The 15,931-nt window shown below is 52.8% G+C and overlaps 2 protein-coding genes across 3 annotated transcripts; one reads left to right on the top strand and one right to left on the bottom strand.

Moving 5' to 3' along the window:
* Positions 1–1,674: 1,674 nt before the first annotated feature.
* Positions 1,675–4,131, top strand: LOC122375363 (protein SpAN-like). The gene is made up of 2 exons (XM_043354715.1): positions 1,675–2,315; positions 2,757–4,131. The coding sequence occupies exons 1-2, from the start codon at positions 2,189–2,191 to the stop codon at positions 3,989–3,991; spliced, it is 1,362 nt and encodes a 453-aa protein (XP_043210650.1). The 5' UTR covers positions 1,675–2,188; the 3' UTR covers positions 3,992–4,131.
* A 561-nt stretch (positions 4,132–4,692) lies between these two features.
* On the bottom strand, positions 4,693–13,544 carry LOC122375362 (serine/arginine repetitive matrix protein 1-like). 2 transcript variants are annotated; one of them, XM_043354714.1, is made up of 8 exons: positions 13,490–13,544; positions 12,644–12,827; positions 10,990–11,102; positions 10,709–10,792; positions 8,388–10,343; positions 7,941–8,112; positions 6,296–6,971; positions 4,693–5,286 (listed from the first exon to the last, which is right to left on the bottom strand). In XM_043354714.1, the coding sequence occupies exons 2-7, from the start codon at positions 12,787–12,789 to the stop codon at positions 6,764–6,766; spliced, it is 2,679 nt and encodes an 892-aa protein (XP_043210649.1). In that variant the 5' UTR covers positions 12,790–12,827; positions 13,490–13,544; the 3' UTR covers positions 4,693–5,286; positions 6,296–6,763. The 2 variants fall into 2 exon arrangements, 1 of the variants encoding a protein (XP_043210649.1); XR_006255383.1 differs by lacking the exons at positions 4,693–5,286; positions 7,941–8,112; positions 8,388–10,343; ... (2 more) ...; positions 12,644–12,827; positions 13,490–13,544 and adding an exon at positions 7,128–7,334 and having other exon boundaries at positions 6,936–6,971.
* Positions 13,545–15,931: the final 2,387 nt, after the last annotated feature.

The following is a 15,931-nucleotide window of genomic DNA, read 5'->3' as shown; positions in this document are numbered from 1 at the left end:
CCGACAACCAATAATGGGCCTGTAAATCAACATTACCTCGCGGCCGTGCGTTAATGACACCGTGCTGGGGAGCGGCCGGGGAGGGGGGGGATAACTTTAGCCCAGCAGCATGGAGCCCCATCGCCATCGGGCCAGAGTGACCCCATGGACGTGTGTGTTTTATATCCACATAAGTGAGGGTAAACAAATTGATGATCCGGTCAGGACCTTCCCAGAAGCAAGAACGCTTTCTCCATGTGGTAGTGTTCGAAGTAAAAGTTCCGTATAAATTGTAACGATCAAGACATAGCCCTAGCCTGATCAGGCCCTGAGCGTCCCCAAATACTTGCGAACTGGACATTATTGCCACCATATTACCGCTATCAGCTCAATGATCTGCAACTCGACCTGGCTCCCAATGTATCGCCTCAGGCATGCTGTCTTATACTGTATTCTGTCGCCGTGCTGGCCCCATACTGACCAATGCCGTTAATCCAACCGCCGGACCAGTAACTGCCGGCGCCTAGATCTTCCCGCACAAAAAAAAAACCCACCGGCCCTCGCGCCACTAGCGACGAGCCGACTTATGCCCGATGACACAACGTGTTTTCGAGCTCGGGCTCAGGCTAATGAAGAGCGCACTTCTGTCGGTATACCGACTCGGATGCTGTTGCTAGGACCGAGCACCAGACGGGAAATCGAAACGCCTGTAGCACGGAGACAGGATCCAGCTTTCCTGAGACCTAAACGAGCAAAGGTGTCCACGTTCATCGCTGGGCCTGGACGTTACGAGACCTTTCAATGTATCCCATGGTGTTCTAAGGTAACTGAGTTTACTGCATCCCTATGTTTTAGACCCGTATAGCGTACACGACGTTAGAATGGATTAGGAGCGGAGGACGCGGCGCCCGAGTCCGGTGAGAGGCGGGAGCTCGTTAGCGACGTAAACGGGTCACCGCTGGCCAGCGACGAGGGTTCGTCCCTTACAGAGCCAGAGCGGTGCGTTACGCAGCCCGTGAAAGTGTGTTTACGCCCCGGCCAGATTCCCGTCGGATTGGGTTGGTGAGCTGCGGCTCGTGGAGGAGAGGGTGACGGATCTAAAGGAAAGGAGCTACTCCGCTCTCCTGATCCGAAAACGAGCGGAGCAGCGGCACCGGCCGCCCTGCAGCGATCCCCGGCGGGGGCGGGAGATGCGCGCCCGACACCAAGGCCGATGTGACTTTACCGTACGATCCGCGCGAGTTACGGACGCGGAGGGGGAGGCCACATGTGACAGGTTTCCGCTGCGAGCCGCCGCGCGGAGACACGGAAAAACTAAGACACACGGAGACGCCCCTCGGGCGGCCGGCCGAGCACGCCATACGATTCTAGCGCGCGGCGGCCGCCCCGGTCGGAAATAGAGGTCAAGTGGGAGGCAAACAGCGCGCTCCAAATCGACGAACGCCTCGCTGAAGTAATGACCGGGACACCCCTCGGCCTGTCACCGGCATGGCCGACCTTCGGGGACAGTCGCTCCGACACAGCGGAGGGTTGTCTTCACGACATTGGGGACATGCTGCTTGCGATGCGACCCGCGGCGACCTTATCTGGACTAACGAATGGGATGTAAACAGATGCGCTACAGTGCATTATCCTCCAGAGACGAGGCACGTGATGGAAAGGGATTTTATGTTTGTCGAGACATGTGAGACTGCTATAATGTAGTGTATAATTTTCATGAAAGGGTACTTAAAATTTTTATGTGATGCTGTAAAGTGAACACTTTTTTTACTTCATAAGAACACTTTCCTCCGACATGCTTCAAGATCTGCAACAGTCATTAGAAGCGATTGGTAGAAAACTGAAAGTTGTTCCTTCCTTCAGAACATAAGTGACGCAATAACACGCTTTGGGGGTCATTATCATTCACATCAAAATGTGTTTACCTTAGTGAGTGCTTTTAGCACCTTGCTTAGCATGTCTCGTGTTCAAGGAAAGATCCCCGTTGATGACCATCACGTGGCTAATAACCTGATAAAAATTCAACGGAACGAAAACGAAACGGTGCCTCCGGTAATTTTCTCTCTTGCTATGAAATCACAAATTGAACAATAAGTTTGCTTTGCTATATTTGCGCAATCATCTATATTTTATAAAATATCAAGTGAAAAAGACCAAATACAAAACGTGAAATGCTCAACTAGCTAAATCCTTCAATAAGCACAAGACAATGGCACACTCGCCAATAATGCTTTTGAGTCTTTTATTTGCGCGCTATGCTTTTGGTTTGGATATCATCAGCATAGAAAAACAGAAAGACTTGATGACCGAATATCATGCACCGATGTCTCCAACCGGTTAGTAAACGTCGCCTTCACAAGGTTGTTGCTTGCTCAAATTGAATGAAATTAGGTATCATATTACAGGTAGGTAGGCAGGTGCTCTCAACCTTTTTCACATTGATATCTTTTTTCTCACAAATTAATTTTCAGATAAATGACATTTACGACGTAAGGTTGCTCAGTATCGTTTCTAAAGTAATGTTCTGATTGCATTCAGAGTGAAGTACCTACTCGAGGGTACATTCATGTTGAAAAAAAAACATTGAATCGTGCCGATTTGGGTAATGTTTGAATTGCGATTAACATGCCGTAAATATTATCAGAAAGTATTAATTGCAAAGGTAGACATGATAACAATGTATGAACCCTTGATAAGATACATTTATTAGATAATGCGTTAAAAACGTATTATCGTTATGGTGGCAGTCATTCAATCATACGCTGGCATTTCAACAGATCATATCATGCTGAACATGTGGAAGCCCATTGGAGCCAAGCTGCATGAAGGTGACCTGCTTCTATCCCCGGATCAGAAGAAGCGCTATTCAATGAAGCCAGACAAGTCATCCAGCGCACCGCTGATTCCCAAAAAGTGGCCGGGCAACACGATCAAGTACCACATCAAGGACCCGGGGCCCAGTCCCGATGTGGTCGAGCACGCCATGTCCCGCTGGTCGGGCGGCACGTGCATCAAGTTCGAGCCGGTGACGACGGGCGGCCAGCTGGAGATCAAGTACGGCGAGGGCTGCTACACCCAGCTGGGCTACGTGGACGGCAGCCAGGAGCTGGTGCTGTCGCCCGACTGTGAGAGCGAGCCGGTGCTGGTGCACCTGCTGGGCCACGTGCTCGGCCTGCCGCACACCCACTCGCGCTCCGACCGGGACGAACACCTGCTGGTACGCGCGCACAACGGCCTGGTCGAGGACTTCCAGTACCTCAACAGTAAGGACTACGGCGACTGCCCGTTCAACTACCAGTCCATCATGATGTACGACACGTACGGGCTCTCGCGCAGTGGCGAGGCCGTCTTCCTCGCCGCACTCGACTCCAAGAGCGGCGTGATGGCTTCGAGCAGCATCGGCATGCAGGATGCTTTCATCCCGGATGCCGACCTGGGCTTCGCTAACCAAGTACTCGGCTGCCCGAAAACAGACAAATCGTGCAAAAAGCTGGAACCGATCGAGCCGTGGCCGTGCGACGTGGACATCAAGACCGACGACAGGCGCTACCAGAAGATGGTGCTCGACTTTGAGAACATGGACCGCAGCGCGCCCAACAATTGCGTGTGGCGGGTCGAGTACACAGGCAGGGAGAAATGCACGAGGGTCGGCATGTACATCCTGTTCGAGCCGGTGCCCGACCGCGAGCGGATGCTGTTTCTGTTCTCGAGCGGCTGCCGCTACTTCCAGGTGGAGGTGTTTGACCCTGTGTTCCAGGCCAGTCAGTTCTACTGTGGCAGTGAGTTTGTGCGAAAGGCCGGCCGCACGTTCATGACCGGCGGCGTACACCCGGAGCGTGGCGTTAGCAACGCTCTGTACGCGTTTGCCAGGTTCCGAGCCACCACGGGCCCCGTCACCTGGAAGTACAAGACGACTGCCGGCGACCTGGGCACCACTGGACGCGTGTACGCCTTCACTGTGGAGGATAAGTACTGTTCGGACATGATATCACCCGTGGCACCCTGCTTCTAACCGACCGTCTGGATGGGTTAGAGAAAGCAGAGGATAGGGAGGCTGGATGGGCCGACAGGTGCTACGACATTGAAGCGAAATCAATGGCGGCATAACGTGTGTCTTTTTTATATTGAAATAAAACTCAAATCTGCGTAAAATGATAGATTCAGTTCCTAGAGCTAAGGGATTCTCGTTATGACCTGCAGGCACATCAAAACCACAGGACTCGTACTTTTCACATCCCAAATGCTGGTTGTAGATCAGGCATAGCAGAAGCACGGTGCTATGTAGGAGAGATCACACGGTTTACCGGTAACATAGAGCAACAAATCATTTGCGATACAATCATTCAATCATTCCCAAATATTCACATGTAATTCACTGCTTTGACTGGTTAAAAACACGCCGCCCAGGCAGTGCGCGGTGTCGCTGCCTCGACTCTGCTGTTTTCACTCCTGGTAAACATCGGGTTAGGGATGTTGAGTCAGAGGCCTTTTTGCTAGCATGCCTGAGCATAAGGTCCAAAAAGAGTAATTAATTTGACAGAACATCAACTATGAATCTTCCGAAATTTCATACAAGAGATCTCGAAATGGAAAGCAGCTTCCAGTTATGCAAAATGTTCTGTTACAGTTGTTTCGCAAAATGTTTCTTTTCTTTGATTAATCTCCTTGAACAGTCACCCTTTACATTTCAGCGTCATTGCTAATTCCCACATGCAAATCCACGAAAGCCAGATATGCCAACACAAGTATATTGACATCAAATTTGGTGCGGGTCGTTCCAACGGTTACCGAAAATACAATATTTCCAGGAACACCTAACTACAATCTCGATGGTGTGCAAAATGAGCATTTCGCAAATCATTCGCTTTGTACGTTCATCCTAGCGAGTGGATTTACAGTTTAGCCATCACACAAATGTGAAATCTTACGATGAAACAGCGCTCTGTCTAGCACATCGATGCATATTTATCGCACTAAGCGCCTTCGGAGTCATGCAGTTACAGCTAAGGTACTAACATTAATCTCATTTATGCATACTCTGTGACAGGTACGGCATATGAAAGTGAAATCTCCTTCGGTAAACACCACTCCATGACAGCACTACTTGCGACTTTCAAGTAAGAATCTAAAACGCCCAATGCTTATGCTAAATGATCCTACGCTACGTGATTTGTCAAATATAATGTGTGATGACGATAAACGTTGTCGACCGAACAGGCACGTCTTTGTACTGCCGAAAGCTTTGTACATCAAATGCCTACTGAACCATCTCACACTCTCACGTGTCGAAATACTATGCCAGTTTAACCCGCGCACCGACGGGGGGGGGCGGATATCCGCCCCCCCCTGAGGTTTTTCGCCAATAGCGGAAAAACCGCGGCGCGTAGCGCCGCGAAATTTGGTATGACTATAACCTCATCAATTTTACACATGGTGTGCAAGTTTGAACCTCCTACCTTTCAAGGTCAGGTCACCAGGTCACTTTGAATGACCCAACCTCAAGTCACTTTTTTGCAACTTTGTCACCGTGCCAGAGCTACAGTAGATGTCGGAGGCCTTTGAAAGTCTCAGGATGTTATTAGGTCATTAGTAGCTACAATTTGTATATCTCGGAATTTTGATATCGGTGACCTAAGGTCAGGTCAATTTCGCGACCTCCCCATTATAAGTCAATGGGGAAAAAATCAACTCCCTGTTTTTACCACTAAAACGGGTCGGAATGGCCCCATATACCATACATGACTTCATATATGACCAACCTTCACTACCTTGAGGTCTGTTTTGCTGTTGGGCAGCTGTGAGGTCATGTGACGTCATCAAAGGTCACCAAAGGTTTTTGGCCAATAACTCCGTACAGAAACAAGATACAGCCGCGTGGATGGTCTCATTGTGTTCAGCTCGTCAAGACGCATCGAATGATATACATGATGACCTCGAGGTCACGTGACCTGAGGTCAACCTTTGACCTTGACCTTTCGAGGTCAACATATATATCATTCGATGCGGATTGACGAGAGGATCACGATGATGCCCTTAGTTTGTTCCTATCTTGACTAATTCGAAAGTTATTCGAGAAAAACTCTCTCCATATCTAGCGCCGCCATTTTGACTTTTTCGACCCCTGTGACGTCATCTTTGACCTGACCTGTAAATGACCTTAGTAAAAATTGTAGATCTTGACCGTGCGTATCCGATGCCGTTTACCGCTTGTCGCTATCTTGCTTCGTTCTCGAGATCTCAGGGGGGGGGGGGGCGGTCATCCGCCCCCCCCCGTCGGTGCGAAGTTGGCGCAGACCCCCGTCGGTGCGCGGGTTAAAACGCACACGAATCCATCCGGCCTCTACTGTAATGCCCAGTGATCCCCGGCGGGACGAGAGTTACCTCTGCCCACACACCATCAACCTTATCAATGTCACATGTCATCAGTGCCGATCTCTAACGTAAAAAAATCAGGAGTGTGACGGACACAAATCTCACTCAGACAGTCCACCGTACAGCAGCTAAACTGACCAAACTACACGACCGGTGGCGACTCGGTGCAGCCGGGTCGGGGACGGCCTACCCTCGCGCTCCCCCGGCCGGCAGGCGGCGCTGGCTCCGGCAGGGGGCGGGTCCGTCGGCCGGACACTCACGGCGGCGCCGGTCCCGCCTGACAGGGGTCGGGTCAGCACTCAGCAGTACTCACTGGCCGCTGGATACTCGGCCACGGCTGGGTACTCAACCGCAAGGTACTTACAGCTGGCCGCTGGGTCACAGTGTGCTCGACTGGAGGGTAGTCGGCCGGTCACTGGCCGCCGGCCGCCAGCGCCGGCACCCGGTCCAGCCAGCCGCGCGCCGCCTCCAGCTGGCGGCGCACCAGCTGCTCCAGCTGCTGGCTCTGGGCCTGCACGGTCCGCTGCAGCTGCTCCAGCTGGTTACGCTGCTCGGCCGGCAGCTGGGCGCGGCCCAGCCACAGCACGGCCACCACCACCACCACTAGCAGCAGCAGCATCCTGCCGCAGAACAGAGACGGTACGGTCAGAGACCGCGGGGACGGGAACGCAGCTTGGCTCAGACAGCAGTTTCAGCGCACCGAGGATACAGCTTACGAATAGGGGTCATGACGAGCGTGTGAACTGTAACCTAAACACCTAGGACATCGGACTCACAGTGAATAATGTGGTGGCTGCTTCTTGAGGACGAAACTTCTCTGGCCATTCCCTGGATTCGCTCACTGATTAATTTTATAAATAAATTTCACTCTCGATAATTTGATACCTAGCACTAAAAATTAGAAAATAGCTTGCGAACCAAATCGGGGGCAAACCAAATCCGACAAAAGTGACGAACTCAAATAGCTCAAGGAGAAAGCTCAAAGATTTTCGCAAAAAAAACGTGACTTATTTGGCAATACCTCTTGCTAAAGGAAGTAGGAACCCTAGACACAACAATAGTGTTTCAAACAGTGTTTTCTCAAGCTTAAAGAGGATCATGGGTACCTGAAATGTTTCAAATTATGCACCTCCATTTTACAGTAAATGTTGCGAATACCTACATCTTGAAGACTTAGAATCACGTTCTAATAAACATCGAACCCATGATTCAACAGTGGAAGTTGCCATGCTTGGTATGCCGCATCGTGCTACAAGACGGTATATCTGCTGTTCAAATATCCAGATTTTCGCTGATATGCAGGATCCTCCCCCCCCCCCTCCCCACAGCTAAGGGTAAACCCATACATCTTTGATCAGTTTCTCTGAGCCGGTGATATCTTCTGACAACCGCGCCGGTGTAGCCCGTGTGTCAGGACTAGGAATCACAGTGATCAAACGCTGACATTAAAAAACTTCCTCCTCTACCTCGCACTCAACGACCGGCCTGTCGATGATGATGATAATGAATTGGGTTTTTGGGAGCCCGGACTACAGTGGTCATCGGCGCCCATGAATGACCGGCCTGCCAGCCGTGCCGGTATCACTCACAGGCAGGTGGTGCGCAGTCGGCTGCGTCGGCGGGGCTCGTCGTAACCATCCTTCTCATCAGAGAGCGCCGTCACTGCAGCGGGCGGTGGGGGCTTCGCTCCGTCCACCTCCACATTGTTCGCCGCGGCGATACCGTCAACAGGCGGAGACAGCTCGGCAGTCAGCTTCGCACCTGTAACGATAGGCGTCGCGTCAGTCGAGCAGAAGAAACGAACGGAAAGGCCGCTTACGAACGATGCCTTCGAGCGGTCAAACGACCCAAACCATTTAGTCTAAGTCATGTTCGCAAGACAAACTCAAAGGTATTACGACCCCAGTCTCTCAGACACGGTGAACATCAGTCAGAGTACAACCTGACCACCTGGGCGTAAGCCTGCTGGTAATATTTGCAATTAATGAAAGAAAACAAACAGCGGATTTCCAGCACCTCTCCTCCGCGCTACTCACGCCTGGATCTGGTGAGCGGTGCCTCGACCAGCGGCGAGTCTCCGCCGGCCGCCCGGTCCAGGGGCGGCGGTGACGGCCGGCGCAGCACGCGCCGAACATCCGAGCGTGCCGCAGAGTCAGGCGCGCGGTCCAGCACGCGCCGCAGTGCCGACGCGGGCGCGCGACGAACCGACGAGCGCGGCGCCAGTTGGCCGCGCGGGGTGCCGCGGCCCGCGGGAGAGGCGAACACCGGCTCTGAAGCGTCCGAGCGGCTCGGCGCAGGGTCGGCGGTCGGCGCGTCAGGCACCGGCTTCGCTGGCGGCTGCTCAGAGACGACCGAATCAGCGAGTTGCCGCTCAGCCGTTGTCTTGGTCCCCGCGTTCACGGCCGATGTCTCGTCCGTATCGATTTTCTTACTCGTGTGCTCTGCCGACAGCTGAGCGAGGGCCGGCGAGGCCACGGCCGCCACGCCCGACACCCGGCTACGGAACAGGTCCTTCTGTTTGGCCTCACTGCGCGCCAGAGCCACGTACGCACGACTCAGCGCGGCGGCGGCCGCATCCCGGGCCGGCTTCAGGTTGGGCGAGGCCGTCACCTGGTCCTCCGGCGGCGGCTGGCCGGCCGGCCGGCGACGGATCGAGCTCCGCGCCTCCAGCAGCGCCTTAGAGCGTGTCGGACGATCGGGAGAGTCCACCGATGGCTTTGGCGTCTGTCCAGCCGTCACGGCAGCCGACTGTGTGACGGTCTGTAACGCCTCTGTGACAGTCTGTGACACCTCTGTCACGGTCTGCGACCGCTTCGCCGACGCTCGGGCGGCCGCTGGTGTGTGTACACGCAGCACCGGTGACGCTGGAGAAGAGGCCGCCATGGGCACATCAGCCAGCGACGCGCTCAGACTCTTACGGACAGAGCTCATACTAGGCCGGCCTCTGGTCACCGATCGAGGCGGTGAACGGCCGACAGTCGCCGGGGCCGAGACCTTCGCCGAGCCTCGGTCTGCGACCGCGGCTCGAGGCTTCTTTGGCGGCGTGGCGGACGGGGAGCGTGACTCGGAACGAGTACGCTTCGCGACGCCGGACTGTCTGCCACGCTGTGTAACTGTGCTTTGTGCTGACCGAGGCGGCGACTTTGCGGGAGACTTGGACTTCTGTGCAGGCTTTGCGGGAGACTTGGGCCTCGGTGCAGGCTTTGCGGGAGACTTGGGCTTCGGTGTAGGTTCCTTCAGCTTCTTGGAGAATCTCTTGAGCAGACCCGGCGTCTCCAGCATGACGGTGGCGTCCATCATGAGTTCCTCCAGAAACTGACTCTTGTGCCCGGTCATGTCCTCTGGCATGCTGAAGTCCGTCATCTCGCCGCTGGCACCTTCCAGAGTGCGCACTCGTATGTCCCTCGCAAACGAGGGCGAGCGTGCGCCGCGGGTAGCGCGAGCGACCTGCTGCTTAGCGGGCGACAGCACAGGTGGCGACGCTGCCGGCTTGCTTCTGCGAGTCTGCCTGCGGGTCGCGACCAGGACCGGCGGGGAGACGGCCACGGACCGGCGGCTGCTGCGAACTGCTGTCGACCTCCTGCTAGACGTCGTCGAAGTCGTTCGTACAGACGAGGCCGGCGACGCTGCTTTCTTCCGAGCGGGCGCCGCCCCGCCGACGGCGGCCGTTCTGGTCGGCAGCCGCGAGCTGCTGGTGGACGATCCGGAGCCTCCGGCGCCGCGTCCTCGCTTGGCGGAGGGCTGGGGCGCAGCGCGCGGCTCGGCCGGTCGCCGGGCGGGCGACGTCACCCGGCTGGAGCGACTGCCCCGGCCGGCGGCGCGGGGCCGGCTCGTGGCGGCGGCGGCAGGCTCGGCCGCCGCCGGCTCCGGCATGATGCTGAGGCGGCGACTGCGGCGAGGCGGCACCATCCTGGAGCGCCGCCGGTCCGTGAAAACCTCAAACTGGTGCAGTCGAGAGACGACACCGTCCCACACCTGGTCCAAAGCGCCCTCTGTAATCAGCACAACAATCAGTCAGTCTCACAGGGATCGTGCTTTACATATGGCATAATTAACTGTTCAATGAAAATTGAGCTGTATCTAGCTGAACACAAAAACTTACAGCTATAGCTAAGGACCCATCAAACTTCTAGTAACATCTGAACGATAAGGCTGCGCCATTAGGATGTCTCGTTACATTGGAAAGGAAATATGAAAACCATGATATAGCAAACAACACGAAAGATTGTTTTACAGCTCTCATCTAAAACTTGACCAAATTTGGGCCTGCAGTTTTAAACATTCACCAAACTTAGTGGCCGAAACAGAAAGTTTTGTTTTACGAGGACAAGCGCACAGTGTGGGCGGGGCTCGTGACCTGGGTTGACGGCCACCACCAGTGTGCAGGCCGGCGGCTGGTCGCTTCCGGTCGGCGTCAGAACAGGATGGCGATCATCGGGCGCTGGAGCGGTTAGTGAAGGAAATCGCGGTACATGGTGGTACGGTCAGTACTCAGTACAACCACAAGGCAACAGCATCACACAAATATCGGACACAGAACTGTCGTGCAAGACGCTCGGTCCACGTTACGACGCCCGCCCCAACGCTGCATTTCGTTGGTACAGCGTCCCAATGAGGTTACGCCGCTGGTAAGGATACAGACTAGGATGGTGGTGAGACGCTGGTGCACGGTGCTGGGATACTCGGGGCTGGCCAACAGCTGGCGGCAGACGGCGCGGATCTCCTCCTCGACAGCGGCCGTCAGCCCGTCTCTGTCGGCGCCGGACACCGTGTACAGATAGTCAGCCGTCCGAGGCCGAGTCAGGACAGGGCAGCAACACCGTGTACAGATAGTCAGCCGTCCGAGGCCGAGTCAGGACAGGTCAGCAAAAACAAAGTGGGCCATTACACTTATGGTCGAAAGCCATAAATGCTTTTATCTCTTACATCAATATCAAAACATATAGACATGAACATGAATTTCGGCTAGATAAGGATCAGATTACACTTATGGTAGTGCATTGACCTGGAAACAGAGCCATAACAAAGAGGCCAAAATGGCAAAATCAAAACTCAAATCATTTTTGCTGGCATTTTGCAAGATAGAAAATCCATGGCCTAAAAAATGAACTCGTAGTATGGTGCCACTGACAACATTCCAGTAGAGGAGAGTGGGGCACATTCGTGCATGGGGCACATTCGTTTTCAGCAGTTTATGGGAACACGAGTGACTGCACGAGCTCAAGGTAAATTATGGAAATATGTATATCATTGCCGCCCTTCGTTCACCGTAGAAGACAACACTGTACCTGCTGTCATGCTTGATAAAAACGCAAATTTGTAATATTCGTGAGCTTTCCAAACTTTCCTCATATCATCCATTTTTGTGATCCTGACTCGGAAATGTGGTTTAGCTTTTCAAAATTGGGGGGGGGGGGCGAAGAAGCTCACTCTATTCACGAAACTGCTGCAAACTTGTTTGTTGACAAAGTGTCATTTTTTCAACAAGAAATTTTGAAATATACGTTGTGGGGCAGGTCGTGTACGCACTGCCTGGGGGCACATTCGTGCATATTCTTTTAGTTTTGCGATTTATTTCTTTATCTGTAGTAGGTTTCACTAATGACGCTCGCTTGACTCAGTCTCGGCTGCTTGAGACGTCGTGACGAGTAATTCACGCGAACTTGGCGAGGTCACGGAGGCCGGCAGTTGGCACATTCTTGTTGGCCATCCCATTCTTTCTACATATGTTGTGCAAATTGCAATGCATTCTTGTCAAAAGGAATCAAGAGAAATGACCCCTTGCCAATTTCCTTTATTAAATTTCTGGTAATGCCCGGAAATTTCTCGAACTTTGCAGGGTGCACGTAAGTGCCCACTCCCTTGCACGAATGTGCCCCATAGGTGGGGCACTCAGGGCAGTTTCGTGCAAACGTTCAGTTATTAAAAGTCATTTTTTTCTAATAGAAGCAATAATTTTAGAGGATAACTTTCAAAGAGGAAAAATATCTGCAATAGTTCCTTCCCATACTACAATCAACAACTTTGTCGTTGCACTAGCCAAAGAACAGATATATGGATTTATCCATTTTTGCACGAATGTGCCCCACTCTCCCCTGGACATTGATGGCATTTTAGGCCAAAGCATACAAAATTGAAGTGTAATAAATAGCTGCATTGCAGTGTAGATAACAATGCTTAGTGTGATATAATAAATTATGTATTAAGTTCAGTATCTTGGGTGGGGGAAACAAAGCCAGAGGAGCAATATGAAAATGAGTGATCACCATCAGCACCCACCCTAAAGGCATACCTGTTTAATGTCTCCAGGATCTGCTGCCTTTGGGACAAATTACCATACATCACATGGTCAAGGACGGTAGTGATGATAAGGCATTGACCGCCTGGAAAACAGGCCCGGAAGCAAACAGGATCCACATCAAGCAGAGGCTGGGACATTTCTTGAGGACGACAATACAGAAAATCACAAGGAAAACCTGCAGAATAAGTTATGGTTTGTTATTAATGTGGAACAATAATGACAGAAAAAGTAAGTGCACAACACAGATAATAACCCTGGCCTGTATAGGGGGGAAGGGCAGTGGGTGTGGGGACGGGTTGATCAGATCCCTGGGTTTTTCACGAATAACTTGCGTAAAAAGTGGCCGATCACAACAAAACTTTCAATAGGTACCCTCAAGTTCATCATTACCTATCCTGAAAATTAAATTGCCCTGACCAAAATGACCTTTGACCTGTGACCTATTTCTCGAGACCATGTTTGGCTGGAATCACGATTCGGCATAGGTATGTAGGCTCGCATTACCCTCGTGTTTCCAGACTTTTCGTGGTTTCAAGCGTTCAAACATGCGATATGACGTTGGTCCCACACATTGTGGTGGGAGTCAAAGTGGTGTCAAAGTCAAAGTCAATGGTGTTCAGACATAAAAACCTTTTATGAAATGAGGCATAAAGAGCATATAAAATTGTTTTACACATCAAAGGCGAATGTGGCGCAGCCGAATCACAGTGAAACCAAAATAATTAGCCCAGATTCAAAGAAGTCCATCCAAAGGCGCCCTAAGCGGTAAAAGAAAAATGCATTTAAGAAACTTCATTCAAGACAAAATAACAAATACAATAAATGCAAGCAACTTACCAGCGCTCGTCCGCCCTTTTCGACGAGATGTTTACGGTTAAATAGTAGGAAATTCAAATTCAGTATAATAGCTAGTAGAAGCTTCCTTCGCTCCGCAATTTTCCTTTTAAAGCTGTAAATTTAAAACTCAAAATTTTAAGATTTCTTTTATTTTGATTTATTTCGTTTTTATCTTCCTAGGCTGAAAATTCAACATATTCAACGTAACTTCAGTAAAATTTGCAAAATGTTTCTAGTAGGAAGACAATTTTCAAACCAGAACCTGATACAAGAGATGCTGCTACGAATTTATTTTATCCGCATTCGTGTATTGATAGCTTATGATTTCAGTTATTTTTCTTGCATAAATAGTTGTGTATGGCTATTTTTGGTGCATGCAATTGCATAAAATCAACAGGTAACCTAATTCTGACAATTCATTTTCAAGGCTGAAAGGACAGGAGGAAAGACACTGAATTTTGAATCTCGTGGCTCAATGTTCTCAATCCAGCTCATGGCGGCCGCGTGCCGAAGGGGAAAGATGCAGAGCCGGCAGGGCCTTTGGAGTTTGGGAAGTGTATGTGCTTGGGGCCTCGGGTTTCAAGGCTCCAAATTCTATCATAACACCTATGGTAGAATTGGTAGTACATGGAAAGAATTAAAAACTCGAATATCAATATTTCAAACAGCGACGGATCCAAGGGGAGGAGTCACATGGGTCAATGGTCATGACCCCCTTTGGGACCCGGGGGCACCACAGGCCTGCCAGGGGCACCACCGGCCTATCACGGGCGTCACAGGCCTAACAGGGGCACCACAGACCCACCAGGGGCACCGCACGCCTAGCAGGGGCACCACGAGCCTGTCAGGGGCACCACAGGCCTGTCAGGAGCACCATTGTATTGTATTGTATTGCATTGAGCAATCATGAGCGATCCACATTCTGAAAGTGCGTGACGATTACTGCTCAGAATCCGTATCCGCGGTACCATCGCCTTAGCGAGAGCAACACAGATCTGTCAGGGGCACCACAGACCTGCCAGGGGCACCAGAGGCCTACCAGGGGCACCGCCGGTCTCGCAGGGGCACCTTGGGCCTGTAGGGGGCACTTCAGGCTTGTCAGGGGCACCACAGCCCTGTCAGGACCCAGGGGCACCAGCGGCCTAGCAGGGGCGCCACAGGCCCGCCAGGGGCGCCACAGGCCTGTCAGGAGCGAGCACCATTGGCGTAGCAAGAGCACCACAGATCTGGTAGGGGCACTACAGACCTGCCAGGGGCACCACCGGTTTCGCAGAGGCACCTTGGGCCTGTCGAGGGCACTTCAGGCTTGTCAGGGGCATCACAGCCCTGTCAGGGCCCAGGGGCACCAGCGGCCTAGCAGGGGCACCACAGTCCTGCCAGGGGCACCACAGGCCTGCCAGGGGTACCACAGGCCTAGCAAGGGCATCATGGGCCTGTCAGGGGCACCACGGGCCTGTAAGGCGGGCACCTGGGCACCTCAGGCTTGTCAGGGCTCAGGGGCACCACAGTCCTTCCAGGGGCGCCACAGGCCTGTCAGGGGCACCACAGGCCTGCCAGGGGCACCACCGGTCTCGAAGGGGCACCTTGGGCCTGTCAGGGACACCAAGTGCCCGTTGCGGACACTTCAGGCTTCTCAGGGGCACCATAGTCCTGTCAGGGCCCAGGGGCACCAGCGGCTTAGTAGAGGCACCACTCAGGCTCTCAGTGTCCATAACCACGGATTTCGGCCACTTAATTTTAGTGGTGCCCGATTTTCGTTTTTTATATATACCTACCTAAATATTTTTTATCAGCGTCTTAACCACAAGCGAATTTGCCAATTGTAGGCAAGTATATATGAATATGCAATGTGTATACCTGTATACAGGTATACACATCTGTCCATGTGTATACATGGACAGGGTGTGGTACAGGGTGTTAATGTATATATACACATTACACGGGCCGCCGTGGCCGTGCTACAAAACGTCTTATCCCATTGTACAAAAGCCAGATATCCCCCCCCCCCACACACACACCAAGGTGAGTATCTAGCTGACACTTTGGAAATAGCCAATAGGAGACGCATTAGTTGATCGTTCGACTCTGGGCAGGCCGCGCATCTCGTGCTGCTACCCGCGCGACCGCTGGGCGGTGACGAGCGCCGCCGGTCGGCGCCGGGCGGCCACTCGCCGATCTCGGCAGGGATCCGGCCGGTGCGTGTCAACTGCCAAGCCGCGAGCACTTTTCTGGGCCGTCGCGGCGTCGGTCAGGGTCAGCCCGCTGCAGCTGGCCTCTGCGTCAGCACTCAGCTCTGCAGAGTGGCCAGAGCGTTCCCATGGGTACCGTCGGTCCCGCAGTGCGCGCGCACCGTTAGCTAACCGGTCCTCTCGAGCGGAGCAGTGGAGAGGAACTCACCGCACAGCCCATTGTTCGAGACGGGCTTGGCCCTTTGGTTGGGGG

Source organism: Amphibalanus amphitrite, unplaced genomic scaffold (assembly GCF_019059575.1).
Source record: "Amphibalanus amphitrite isolate SeventyFive unplaced genomic scaffold, NRLGWU_Aamphi_draft 001824F_arrow, whole genome shotgun sequence".
NCBI lineage: Eukaryota > Metazoa > Arthropoda > Thecostraca > Balanomorpha > Balanidae > Amphibalanus > Amphibalanus amphitrite.
The sequence above is the reverse complement of the archived record's forward strand: the minus strand, read 5'-3'. Positions and strand labels throughout refer to the sequence as shown.

What these genes read in the sequence shown, in the direction of transcription:
- LOC122375363 (XM_043354715.1), top strand. Translation starts at nt 2,189, where the DNA reads ATGGCACACTCGCCAATAATGCTTTTGAGTCTTTTATTTGCGCGCTAT. An exon ending in TGCACCGATGTCTCCAACCG is followed by an intron (nt 2,316 to 2,756) that starts GTTAGTAAACGT and finishes GCATTTCAACAG; the next exon opens with ATCATATCATGCTGAACATG.
- LOC122375362 (XM_043354714.1), bottom strand. Translation starts at nt 12,789, where the DNA reads ATGTCCCAGCCTCTGCTTGATGTGGATCCTGTTTGCTTCCGGGCCTGT. An exon ending in GGTGGTGGCCGTCAACCCAG is followed by an intron (nt 10,344 to 10,708) that starts GTCACGAGCCCC and finishes TGCTGATTACAG; the next exon opens with AGGGCGCTTTGGACCAGGTG. An exon ending in ACCGCTCACCAGATCCAGGC is followed by an intron (nt 8,113 to 8,387) that starts GTGAGTAGCGCG and finishes CTATCGTTACAG; the next exon opens with GTGCGAAGCTGACTGCCGAG.